At 36.6% G+C, this 13,806-nt stretch overlaps 1 protein-coding gene and 1 pseudogene across 3 annotated transcripts in view; one reads left to right on the top strand and one right to left on the bottom strand.

Annotated features, from left to right (window-relative positions):
- The window catches only part of LOC101297418, a 35,359-nt pseudogene extending 32,628 nt beyond the window's left edge, over positions 1-2,731 (top strand). Inside the window, exons 6-10 of the transcript XR_184357.1 lie at positions 1,057-1,288; positions 1,492-1,613; positions 1,708-1,943; positions 2,049-2,292; positions 2,512-2,731. The product of XR_184357.1 is annotated as an uncharacterized LOC101297418 (transcript). The remainder of the gene's footprint in view (positions 1-1,056; positions 1,289-1,491; positions 1,614-1,707; positions 1,944-2,048; positions 2,293-2,511) is intronic.
- Positions 2,732-2,910: 179 nt separating this feature from the next.
- On the bottom strand, positions 2,911-8,756 carry LOC101303096 (floral homeotic protein AGAMOUS-like). 2 transcript variants are annotated; one of them, XM_004293599.1, is made up of 9 exons: positions 8,672-8,756; positions 7,888-8,131; positions 4,819-4,903; positions 4,389-4,450; positions 4,189-4,288; positions 4,052-4,093; positions 3,623-3,664; positions 3,325-3,507; positions 2,911-3,244 (listed from the first exon to the last, which is right to left on the bottom strand). In XM_004293599.1, exons 2-8 carry the CDS (start codon positions 8,121-8,123, stop codon positions 3,325-3,327), a joined length of 750 nt encoding a protein of 249 aa, XP_004293647.1. In that variant the 5' UTR covers positions 8,124-8,131; positions 8,672-8,756; the 3' UTR covers positions 2,911-3,244. The 2 variants fall into 2 exon arrangements, with proteins under 2 accessions (XP_004293647.1, XP_004293646.1); XM_004293598.1 differs by lacking the exon at positions 8,672-8,756 and having other exon boundaries at positions 3,325-3,513; positions 4,819-4,900; positions 7,888-8,494.
- Positions 8,757-13,806: the final 5,050 nt, after the last annotated feature.

Raw genomic sequence — 13,806 nt, 5'->3', positions numbered from 1 at the left:
AGTAGCCTAGTGTCGTATTCGTGCGCCTACAGTTATCCTTTGTTAACTGCAGATTGTGTTTCAACGCGAATTTCTTTTCTCCCAACCTTCCGCCATTTATATAGCTCTTAGGACTTTTTTTGTTATTTGACGATATTAGCCCCAGTGTTTTCTGGTTAGAGTTAGACGATAGATGGGTAGATTCGGAAGTTCATATTTTGGTGATTTTTCTGAACGCCTCGCTTTATTGTAGTAAAGATATCAAAATGAGTACATATCGAAATAAGTATGTAATCTTATAAACATTATGAATAAAAGTAGAAAATATTTGAACAACCGAACTATGATGATGACTGAAGAATTGATTCCTACAAGAGCCAGATCTACTCCAAAGTCCAAATTAATCGGCTAGCAGCATGGTTAACCTCATCACATATATGGAAGATTAGGGAAGCTTATGGACAATATATATATAGCCATCATACTTATTCTCACCACAAAAGATTATTCATTTTCCTTTCCAAAAGGATTTATAATTCCTTTGCAACTCCAAGTCAAGTCATGCACTGATGATGGGTGCCTGATGGGTAATCCTTAAAACCTGGAATCCCACACCCATTTTCAGTAACTTGCACGCCAAATCTTTCAGTTTAGTTCCCAATTATGACCATCTATTTCTTTGTTTGATTGCCCAGAAATTAACGTCTCAAACAGCATTGAGAAGAATGGGGTTTTGAAATGAGCTCAATGATGGCTGGAGGATGGAGTGCAAATTAGATGGGTACGTACTCCTTATCTCAAACCCATTTTCAATATATATGTATGTTTTTAATGGCCAAATAGGTATCAATCTTGAAGGCAATCATTTCCCTACTTTGGCTTCATATATATGTAACAATATTTCGTTGCCATCTCTATATAAACTCCTCCGCGACACAATTTTCTTTGCAGATTTGTTCTGATAATACATGGCTAGCTAGCTCCAGTCCCTCCGTTTCTTTCATTCTTTGTACACTAGCTAGCTAGCTTTCATTTTCCTAATTATATTCTAATCTCATAATGGCAAAAGATACACAGAAATGGTTAACGGTGATTACTGTTTTGGTGGTTTCATTATCACAATCTTGTGTTCTTGGAGCGCCACAAGTACCTTGCTTCTTCATTTTCGGTGATTCACTGGCCGATAACGGCAATAACAACCTCCTCGGGACTTTGGCCAAAGTGAATTACGCGCCGTACGGAATTGATTATCCTGGTGGAGTACCAACAGGAAGATTTTCCAATGGCAAAACTACTGTTGATATACTAGGTTGTATTCCATATATATCCGTCTCTTTTAAATTGCATCTGTATGTGAACTCTCAGTCAGTTTGTTCAGCTAAACATATGTACCTGATTTACCTAGTTAGTTAGTTAGTTTGCATCGGTTTGTACAGTAGATTTCTTTGCAAGGCATTCCAAATATGAGGCCAGCTCCTAAATTAAAACTGACTTACGAACATATATTTGCAGCTGAATTTTTGGGATTTGAGACTCCTATCCCACCATTTGCTACTACAATAGGACAGGACATTGTTAAAGGTCTCAATTATGCATCCGGCGCCGCAGGGAACTGGCTCCAATCTGGTAATTATTCCCACAAGACTTGGTTACATATGCAGATACTCAACTAGCTAGTATCATGTGCCGACATAGCACTGAATTAATCACAATATCTATCTGTGCTTGCAGGGTGGTCACATCAGCTTAGATCACCAGTTACAGAATCACCAAATCACAATCTTGTGCTTCGAAATAAACAACAGACCTTGCAGTACTTGAACAAGTGCCTATACTCAATCGGAATGGGTAACAACGATTACATTAACAATTACTTCATGCCTCAGTTCTTTCCCACCAGCAAGAGATATACCCCTGAACAATATGCTTCAGTTCTTATTGACCAATATACTCGCCAAATACTGGTTAGTAATTTAACTTTCCATGGTCTATATTTTTGAGATTTGAAATCTAGTACTTAAATTTATCGATGTGAAACTGATTGGTGGGGTTGGTATTGTTTATTGAAGACCTTGTACAACCAATATGGAGCAAGGAAGGTTGTCTTGGTTGGACTGGGACTAATAGGTTGCACTCCTAATGCAATTTCGAAAGCGAATGGGACAGCATGTGTAGATGAATTGAACAGTGCAGCCCAGCTTTTTAACCAAAAGCTTGTATCTCTTGTTAATCAGCTCAACACCAATTTGACTAATGCAAAATTCATCTATGTCAACAGTACTGGAATGAGTTCAGGGGATCCTTCTTCTGTTGGTAAGTACATATATATTCAGGAGAAAATATCCTCTTTCTATTAGGATTCAAGGCATTTTGAAGTGCTGTTATGCGCTTTTAGAACTAGTAGTACCTTTAGTTTGCCAAACCCTAGCTATTGAGTAACACTCTTGATCATCCACAAGTGCTTTAATATTGCCAAATAAACCCTAAACTGCATCTGGGGACTAATTGAGTTCTTTATTTTCGTAATCACAGGATTCAAGGTTTTGACTGTTGGGTGTTGTCCGGTGGATAATGTCGGACAATGCATTCGTTCCGGAACTCCATGCCAGAATAGAGTGAGTATGTGTTCTGGGACTCATTCCGCCCTACTGAGGCATTGAACCGAATCACTGCATTCAGAACATACACTAGTGTCCAGCCCACTGATAATTATCCTATGGATGTCAGTCACCTAGTTCATCTTAACCTATAATCCTGCAGCTTTAGAAAAATCAAAGAAAATGACTTTTCACGTTGAATTTCAACAAGTCATTAAACTGTAATCTTCTCAAGCTAGCAAAAAACAATTTTTTTCTAATTAACAAATGTATGAATCAAAACGTAACCAATCTTTACGAGTTGATCTACTACGTATATGCTTGAATATCAGATGTATTAAAAGATGCACACCAAATATTATAAAAGATCAATTACGAGTTCAACTGTTAAAAGTGTATATCTCACAGAATCTTAGAACATAGTGCTGCAGAATTAAGTAATAATTATACAAGCAAGAGATCCCATTTTAGTACTTGGTGAAATTCCAGTACTAACTGAGGGAGAGGTTTTTTTTCAATTAACCACAAAGCAAACCTGATTTCCGCTCAACTCATACTTAACAAAGTACTACTTGTAGCTAGCAAGCTATCATCTGGTGCATAATACATATGCGCCCTCCATTGAATATGAAGTCAGCAGAAACCAGGCCAACATACGTATATATCAACTGTAAAGAGAAAAAAAAAGTACAGTTAAACTGTGACACATAGTACAAACAGGCAATTGCTATAGCTGTTTTTACTGTACTTACACTAACTGAAGGGAAACTTGGTCATGGCGCGAGTACTGATGAATATTGGGTTGCAAAGCATTCACTTGAAAATAGTTGCGAGCCTCATGAAAGGGCTGAGTCGGCTGCACGATCTCATAGCTTCCATGCCCTCCTGCAATTGCATTTATGCTCTGCTGTTGCCTCTCATTCTCAGCTATCTGCCCCTTCCACCACAATTCACACGAATCACTAATAGGTACTACAAGTGCTAACAGAACACAAGCACAAGAATATCAAGACACAATATAGAGTTGTATTTTCATAGAGAGAGACCTTTGCTCGGAGGAGCTGGTTATTGTTATGCAAGTCAAGTTCCTGCAATGCAGAAAAGTAAATAAAAAGTATTAATAGATTTTGATATGTTCAGTATGAGTGCAACTTCGTAAGGTAACACAGAATATTGGCAGGTAAATTAAGACTGCATTCTTAGAAAACTTAGAAGATGCATGAACCATAGAATTAGTCATTACATCTTTGACAACAGAATGGCCAAGTGAGGTGTCAGTTAAAACTCCAGAATAACTAAGCGAGTTAAATGCATATAAGTGCAAATTTATATATATGGTAATTAAGTACAGAGAAGGCATCCATAAGTTGCTTACAACAGGCTCAAAAATGTGTTCATAAACTATCTCATATGTCCAGGAAAACAATGTGCAGGAGGAAGTAATGATAAATGAGCCGCTCGAAGAGTGGACATACCCTTTTCTGCATGTACTCAATTTCGGCAAACAAGAGTTCATTCTGAGAGAGTTCAAATAAAAAAGGTAAAAATAGTCAGTGGTAATTATGTCAAAATCCACCGCAAACAATATCAGATACTCAGATTGTAGCTATACCTTCTTGGATCTAATTCTGGTAATTGCTTTCTCAAGTTTGCTCTCCATGCCCTTGAGCTCCTTGATATTCATATTGCTTAAACCCTCAGCCATATAACCCCTGGATATCAACAGCTTGTCAATATTTGCCAAGCTGAAACTTTTTTTGTTATATAGCTAATTAATTATAGGATTGACCTAGGCTCTCAGAGATTGATTACCTGTTACTGTTCTGCAAAGCATTTATCTGGTTGCGCAGCTTGGCAGCTTCTTGCTGATAGTACTGATTTGTGATTCATATAGAAACATATACGTTTAGGAACATTTCAATGTGAGAAAATGAAGATAATTCATTCAGTAAATGGTGAGTTACAATTAATTTAAATTAGAGTTCACAGAGAAACTATATATAACTACATATATTTTTTACAATTCTGAATGCAGATAAACATACATCAAGTTATAATAAACGTTAATAAGTTATGAAAAGGAAATTAACCTTGACACATATTCAAGTATTGCTAGTTCCCACTTCCCAAAAAATTATCTTTGTTTACACAAAGCAGTTTCATTACTAGCAAAGTATATTAAGCTTCAATTTCTTGAAGATTTTATGTAAAATCTACTATTGTGAAGTATATACATATATACCTGAGCAGTAGCTTCTGAGGCAGATCCATTAGTTGAAGTATCTGCACATGCCTTCTTGTATCGTTCAATCGTTTCTCTAACACTGCTAAGCAATCAAAGCATGAAATAAGATACTATATAAGGGTACATATTACAACATCCGGAAGTGACTAATTAACATAAAGCATAATTCTTGACCCGGCCATGATCAAAGTTACAGTTACTGAACAGGTTTTATTGAATTATTGTGTGGCTTTACATTCATCATCTATTCACACATGCACAACACTGAATGTGAAAGAGAATTTCTGATATCCTCATGTACCATTTTGAGATATGAGAAAAGACAGAACCCAAGAATAAAGGACTAGCAGTACTTTGATATAGAACAAGAAAATATATCTCTACTAAAACAAGCAAATAAATGAAGAATAATCTAAATTTGAATCTATGATCATGAATTTTAATAGAATAGGAATATGCACGCTAATACTTTAGTTTACTACATATCTACAATGAAAGAATTTGGTTTACACAAAATAGAACTAAATGAGGCACGCAATGAGCCACGCCTCAATAGGAAACGGAGAAAGATTAAAAAATTTAGCCAAAAGGGTGAGCTAGAACATTATGATATATGTATAGAGGGAAAAGGTCATTGATCGAAGTTTTTTATGGTGAAAAGGGAAATTGAAAATGTTCCTACAAACTAATGCTTGAAGTTGAAAGAATAAAACGGGTTGTCTGAATGCTCTATATCTGGTAAAGCAAAGACCTGCACTCTTCATTAGCTCAAAAAAAAAAAACCAAATCTCTAAGCTAGCTACTTAACTGTATCTAATATAAGAATCAAGAAAATCTCAATGTGCCAAGGAAGAAACCCAGTTGTGTGTTTTAGACTGGGTCAATTTCAAATGTGACAGATGTGATACACATCCAAGATTACAGCTTTCTGCTCAGGAGATAACTAAACAAAACCCCAAAAATTGAGGGTTAAGTAGAAATTATGATAAACCATAAACCTCGCTCACACTTAGGCCATTAGACTAGTAGACAAATGAACTCACTCTCTCACTCTCTCAGTTTAACTGAGCCTAATAAAGAAAGACATCTACCTCGGTCAAATTGATCCAACAGTACTCACACTCTTTTCTATGCACCTCTGATAATACCTTAAAACCGTCGAGCTTGTGATTGGCTACCTGTTGCCACGATGGCACAGCTCCCCAATCTGATTGGCCGGAATTCACTCTGCCATGTTCTCTCCCACCAATTACCCAAGGGATATTACCCTAAACCTTACACTATTACCCACCTCGAAAGGATTTGAAAAACTTACTGACAGTAAATATATAATAAAGAACCAGTCTTTTCTATATGAAACTCCGATGACATTGACAACATCAAAGCCGTCTGTTTCAGAAGCAGTCATAATAAGCCAAAAGCTCAGAACTTCCCATTGGCTCGCAGATTTCATATCTTTGTTTCTGCAACACTCCTCACTTTCTCTCTCTCTCTCTCTCTCTCTCTCTCTCTCTCTCTCTCTCTCTCTCTCTCTCTCTCTCTCTCTCTCTCTCTCTCTCTCTCTCTCTCTCTCTCTCTCTCTTCTCCACACCCTTCAAAACTTGCACAAATATATCTATACAAGATTCTGAGGAAATTAAAAGTGTCTCTCCAGAATGCCAACAGTGACTCATTGATGGCCCAGTCGAGAGCTGTGAGCTCATTGGCTGGGGTGACTGAGAGCTTTAAGAGCAAATCTGAAAGAAAACTATAAAGAAAGAGCTAATATTTTCTATGAGATCCAAGAAAGAAATTGAAATTTAGGGTTCAAGAAGGAAAGAGAAGTAACCCCACTGTGAATCATGACATAGAACTCTTTTGTCAGAAATGAGGAACCGAAAAATCTCGAGGTGACGTGACCAAAGATTCTGTGAACCAAAGACCAAAACTAACCCTAACCAGAACACACCCATTTCCCAGAAAAGGTCAGAAATTTAAGGGAAAAGAAAACATTTTGGAACTGGGTTTTGATTGGATGGGTGAAAATATCTCATTTTTACTTGATTTAAGGGTGACCCAGTATAGATCTTGGGCCAAGTGATTACTAATTGCAGTTGCTAATAAACCCTAATTAGGTTAAAACCTCCTGTGTTTGATTTTCCAGGTGAGGAAAGTCAGATTTGGGGAATACCTCATCTTGGTGTGACTAGATGTTGCCTGATTTGGTTGTTAGAACAAAGGTAAACTCCAACACAGTTCAAGGATAACCCATTTGGGTGTTTTGGAAAAAACCCTAGCTAATCTTTTGTGCCCTTTCTTTTTTCCAGCCATGGTCTTATCCTTTTTTTTTTATAGAAAATAAAATAAAATTGTACTTTTACTTTCTTGGTGTCCATAACTGATGTGCTATTGAGGAAGTGTCAAGGAGATCGGGGACTGGGCTAATAGGAGCGTGACAGCTTGTGTTGTAGACCATCTTAGCTTCATAGATGACATAAGAGAGTGTTGCACAGAGTGAGCGAGAGAGAAAGAGAAACTAAAAAAGAGAAAAAGGAAACAGCAATGGAGGAAGGCAAGGAGCTGATCTCAGAGCCCTGCATACATTCCAAAACCCACTACTAGTTTCTATTTCCATCCCTTATATACTATTTTTTCTATGTTTAACACCAGATCTATGCTTCTACCAAACCAAGAGCTAAGAAATTGGTCATAAACAGAATGAAAAAAAACTAACTAGAGCACATAGAAGGAAAAAAAAAAATAGAAGAAAAAAAGAGACAAGTACTGGTTCTTTGGTTCAAGAAAGAGAAAGACAGAATACTCCATCTCAGGCTCTCTCAGCTGAGTACAGAACAATGATTAATTATGTTTCTGTGATTGAATCCACACCCAAAGATCTGTTGCAGAAGCAAGAATCTTCAACACCAGTCCCCAATTACTTTTAAAAACCAAAGTTTTTGCTGAAGTTTTGCCAAGAACACACTTCTTTTTTGCCAAGAACACTTGAAGCTAGGAAAGCACAAAACTTTGTGAAACTTTGAGGAATTTGAGAAGAGGAAGAAGAGTAGGACCAATTTAGGATTATACCTGTTGTTGGAATACTCATAGAGGCGGCCACGGTTAGAGAAGACTATGAGAGCAACCTCAGCATCACAGAGCACAGAGAGCTCATAGGCCTTCTTGAGCAAACCATTGCGCCTTTTGCAGAAGGTAACTTGGCGATTGGTGGTGTTTTCGATCCGCTTGATCTCTATCTTTCCCCTTCCCAATCTTCTTTGGGCATCAGCGTCCAGGTCAGTGTTTGGTTTGTTTTCATAGGCCATAGTTTCAGCTGAGAATCACAGTCAAGTAGAAAAAGGATGAAAGTTAATGTAGAAATGAGAATTATCCATCAAGCAAAAAAGGATCATAATTTTTGTAAAAATCAGAATCTCAAAACACAGTTTCTGAATAGTACTAATCTCTCCTATCTAGGGTGTGATCAAGAAAAGATAGCTTGCTGTTACACTACAACTAACTAGCTCAAGAATTGAGAACTGGTTTTGAAGTTCATTGCTCTTTTGGTTCTTTGACAACAAACATCAGACTGTTTCTGATCTAGCTGTGGACACACAAAAACATGTTATGAACTAAAAGAAATTGCCAACTGATCGACTAAAAGGTTTTAAGTTCATTTCTTTATGGGTTCTTTGACAACAAACATCAAGCAGTAGCTGATCGATCTAGCTGTGGAATGAAAAACATGAATTGGACTAAAACAAGTGAGGCACTGAAGGTTGGATTACTAGTGGTGTTTGAGTATTTTGATCAATACCCAGATAAGAAAACAAAGAAAAGATGGAGATGATGAAAGAAACAGAGAGGTTTCTACCTTTTGGGTTTTTTTCCTTAGACTTCTTTTCTTTCAAAAATCTAAACAAGGAGATATGCAGAAAATGGAAGCAAGGGGAACTCAGAGAAGGATATTTATAAAGGGAAAAATGATCTTTCCTCCATTATACTAATTTCCAAAACATGGCTTCAATTTTTGATGTGTATGACTTTAGTTATTATTACAAGGAAAGCTAAATGGTAGAATACATTTTGTATTGGAGCTGAAGCAAAATTAAAGAGAAACCATGGGAGTCACTCATTTTGATTCAGGGTCCATCAACCGTCCATTTTTACTCATTTATTTATCAAAGCTATGTATATTAATTCTTTTACCTGTGAATGGTTGATGGGATATCATGCATAGAGGAGGAAGAGAGAAAAAGAAAGTACTTTCAATTATTTAATAGGGTGACTGAGATATTGAGCTAGGCCGAGTTCAACAGCTGCCTAGATAGCCTGTGGGTAAGAATCCTTGTTTGCAGAATCACAAAAATTCGGAACAACATTTATACGGAAAGGGGGCCACTCTTTTTTTCTTTGGTTACAATATATTTGAGTGAGCTACCATTCTCGGTTTGGGAGAAGTTTAGGTATGACCCCTCATCAAACGATGATTTTCAAAGTGGTAGTAATTTGATATCAAGGTAAGAGCTAAGATTTAGGAACGAGTCTAACGAGTTATGCTATCTTTGGCTACGTAAATGTGTTAAATCTAACGAGTTATGTTGTCTCTGGCTACGTAAGTGCATGGTCAGTTGATTTTGTACTCATTCCTACTCAATGGCAGTCGAATTTAGAATAAAATGATGAGCCAAATAAATTTATGTTAGTTAACCACTACATGTGGTCGAGTTCGTAAGAGTTTAGGTGTAGAATTCTAATACCCAAGTTCGAAACCTACCGACGCTGATGAAACTTGTATCTCAATCTATTCTTGGTGGCTAGAGAGAGGAAGCGTTCTGACATGATCTTCATACACATATTAGTCTTTAGGCTTTGAAAGCCTTTGAGGAAACTGTGTGATTTCAATCAAAAATAAATAAATAAATAAATTATTGTTAGTTTTTTCTCATAAATTCAATGACAATTCAAGGTTGCGGCGACTGGGTTAGAACATGGATCAAAGGTTGCGGCGACTCCAAGTTTCTCGGAAGGAAAATGTAGTTTGAAATCAGGGTTGAAACTGGGTTAGATAGATGGTTGTGGGATTAGCAAGGCTAGGCTCGAAAATGGATCTAGTTTTGAGCTAGCTGATTTTATCGAGTCAGAGCGGAGGAGGATACCCTATCCCTCGAAGGGTTAGAGGTGATTCTTCTTTTTTTTTTTTTAATAATTGAGCTTCGCTCATTTTGCATTTGAGTATTATATTACGTGTCGGGCTAGACCTTCTTGAGTCTTGTTGGTGTGTCGATTTCGTGATGTGTGGTAATTAATGAGTTCTTAGGGGGTTCAGAGGGCTTTCTGTTTGCCCAGTTCGACTTTCCTGACCTGTCTTGACTCGGGTCTGCATGCACGATATAGTTTTGATAATGGAAGGTCACCCATCAACTTCTTTCGAAGGCTTGTACATTTGTGTATTTTATTTTTGGGTGTCAATATGGATTTTGTATGTGAAATCTAATGAACCCAGTTGTCTGGTTTTCTTGTCCAAAATAATCAGATTGTTCTTGGTTCCGAATCCATTGTAATTTTTGTTTTTATTAATGATTAAAAATGCATATTCGTACCTATATATGTTAGTAAACGGATAAATCAAATACACTGAAATCATTCTCATACGTCCATATACATGTTAGTCAAAACACAAAACCTCATACACGAGAATATGATTTCCTTTATTTCTATTTTATTGTTTTGAACCAATATGAAAAAGGTGTACGAGTGGTTTTGATGCAGAGCATTGCTCTTGCTCTGTTCATACATGTGAGACTTTACTGGTTTACCATACATGAATTTGTACCCTGACTTGGAGTTCCCCATTTGATGCGAGACTCTAGGTACTGTTTAGAGTGTGACCATAACCCTAAGTTGGAGTTGCCCTAGCTTTTTGCTGCAGATTCGATTCGACCTAACAATGGTGGTTATTAACTAGTAGATATATCTATTCCCCACCCGTGTGCAGTGTGCTGTCTAATGGTGGTGCTGCATGTTCATTGATTTTGCCAAGTCGAATTGGTTTCTGGAGGTACGTGATGCATGTCTCTTTTTCTTACCGACCTAATTATTGGCATATCATCTTAATCTCAATAGATCTACAGAGAATTGGCACCCCAAACGTGTAATATTGTTGGCATAAGCTACATATCTAGCTCCACATAATATCCAACATTCCAACTTGAACTTTGCTTGCAACTTCATCATCATCATCATGTACAGGTAATGTTTGGATCTGAATAACTTAATGAAGCTTAATTATCATATCAAGATCGTGTTAGTCAATGTCAACACATAATGAAAAATACGTATGTCGGACGTACATGTTAAAGAGCCGTATGTACACGTACTATATTTGTCTATTTACTTGAACAAACTAAACACGCTTTAATTCTATCTCTAATGAAAATTACAGATGAAATAGTGTACATGTTAAAGAGCTGCATGTACTCATCTAGTTGCTAACTCTAAGCAAGAATGAGTTCTGCTACGAGTCTCATACAAAGTACATTGCTGATGGAGCACATCAATTATTGAACACACTCGATGGCGGTGGAATATCCCATATAAAAAACAGTAGTAGTATATATGAATTCCATATATACACATATTGTTGTGTGATATACATGACAACAATGTACTTTTATATACGATCTTATATACTACTCTTATACAGTATTTGATTATCGTGATGATGTACGTGTGGATCCAAGTCTACGTTTGCTTATATATGCAGGTCTAGACTAAAGGGGATGGTGACTATCCATTCCCTCGTCGAGACTCTTCTCTTGGAGTCTTGGATGACTTTCACAAACAAGAAAATCTTCGATTCCCACATCGATCTACTATGAGGACCACCTTAACGGCAACTGCGATCATATGCTCGAAATTCCATCTTCCCATATTTTTCTGGTTTAGAAATCAAACCATTGCGTATGAGGTTTAGGTTTATTCTCTAGCTAGCTAGCACATAGCTAGAACTTTATAAAAGGTTTATTCACATACTTTGGAATCCACTTCAAGTTTTGAATAATGACTCTACATCTTAAAGAGGAAAAAAAACGCAATCGCATGCAACATGAAAGTTAAAAACTCACATTCAGTTTAGGAAGTATATACAGAAGATTTTGAAGCAAGCAGTTCAATTGTAAAAGTTATTACCAAGTCTATGTAAATTCATGCTGTTAATTACCACTTTATTTGTCCCACGGAAAGTAACTCTAGCTAGCTTGTGGACATCTTCTGATGCATGCAAAAACAAAGTTCAACAGAAAGAAAGAACGAAAACAAGTGATCGTGAGGTCTGGAGTTACTGTATACAACACTCACTCAATACACTTGAATTGATATCACCCTGAGACTTTGTAGCTATGAATTCAGAACTTCTCAAACACATTCTTACTTTTGGATATTGATCTATCAAGTAGCTGTGTTTCACCAAAACTCTGTCATTTCATCGTAAACCCAGAAACCAGACAGGTTTGTATTGTTTAGCTCGGAAGGGAAATATGAGTTTTTTTTTTTATAGTTCATTTGGAGCTACATAACCTGTTGTTATAATAGAACCACTTTAGGCTTAAGTATCTACTAGCTAGTTAGCATATGAAAATAGCAGATCTGTAAGTAAACATTGAATTGCATTTCTTCAAACTGCTAGTTCGAGCCGAGTGAGATTAACCTGTAAAAACAAAGGGGACCAGAAAACAACAAATTAACAAACGTATATATGGTCTATCAAACATTGATGGAGATAGGTGGTTTCTCTTCAATGCGAAAACCTAATTTAATTAATGTATGCTGAAAATATACCTTCTCGATCAGCTTGCTTTGAACTCAGTTCTTCAATTCAAATTCTTAAGGGTTTTATAAGAACATGAAATGTTACTTAAAATGGTTTGAAATTCTACCGCTCCTACTCCATATAATTTACATACTAATTACTTTTAGCTATTAATCTTTTGATCCGTGTTTGCTAACTAACTAAGCTGCATATATATGGTGCATCTTCGGAGTTCTTGAGTTCGTGTTACTTACTTGCCTCCCTCCTTTATATTCGAAGATCGACTTGCCTGAACTATCGCGGTGGCTTTCGATCGGTTTCAGGTAAAAGGGTTACATCCCTCCTTTACACCCACTTATGGTTATGGGAAGATTGCCCTAACCTAAATCAGGGTTAGGTCAAAGGGAAGCGCAACACCACACAATGAGGCAGAGCCTCCATCATATCACCATTTTCATTAGGGACATTATATTGGTTTCAGTATTTTTCATGAATAGAACGTTTATTTTTCGGTCATTTTTAACTTTGTGTTTTTTCTCGTATAAGCTTCATTTTGATAGAACTACTTTGTCAAGATTTATTAACGTTGATAGTGATCGTATCGGCCGTATATGACATAACTTAATGTTTGCACAATTTATGAAGAGAGGTCGATCATGATATTCACACACTTTTTTGTGTTAGAAATTACATATTATCTATCATTTCATTGAAATTTAAGATGATCATGACTGCTTTTTATTAGGCTCCTAGCTGGGAAATAAATTTAGCCTAATAAGGGTAAAAAGAAAATAAGAAATTATTGGGATTGGGTCCAATAAATTTCCACCTAATACGGTTGCTTTGATCTACACCTTTAGGCGATACATTTAGAATAAAATGGCTCACAATTTTTTCAATAGCCTACCAAATTTAGTTAGGGCCAATGATAAAAGGGTACAGTTAGATGTAATAAATGATAACACAGTTAATAAATATTCATTGATGATAAAACAGTACCTCTATTTAAATCTCTTAAAGCGTTACCCATGAAAATAAAAAAAATTACGATCTATGCCACTGTTCTCTTAAAGCGTTGCCCCTAAGAATGAAAATAACTACGAATTATGCCACTGACGCCCGTTACCCCATCCACGCCCGTTACCCCCATATCTGACGTCCCCCACCTCTGTATTTTTCGTTTACAAAAATCTATTTCA

The sequence above is a fragment of the Fragaria vesca genome, linkage group LG3, assembly GCF_000184155.1.
Source record: "Fragaria vesca subsp. vesca linkage group LG3, FraVesHawaii_1.0, whole genome shotgun sequence".
Lineage (NCBI taxonomy): Eukaryota > Viridiplantae > Streptophyta > Magnoliopsida > Rosales > Rosaceae > Fragaria > Fragaria vesca.
This window is presented reverse-complemented; position numbering and strand designations above follow the sequence as displayed.

Coding starts and splice junctions, on each gene's coding strand:
- LOC101303096 (XM_004293598.1), bottom strand. CDS start 8,123: ATGGCCTATGAAAACAAACCAAACACTGACCTGGACGCTGATGCCCAA. Junction 4,901..7,887: donor TATGAGTATTCCAACAACAG/GTATAATCCTAA, acceptor ATTGCTTAGCAG/TGTTAGAGAAACGATTGAAC. Junction 3,514..3,622: donor ACCAGCTCCTCCGAGCAAAG/GTCTCTCTCTAT, acceptor TTGTGGTGGAAG/GGGCAGATAGCTGAGAATGA.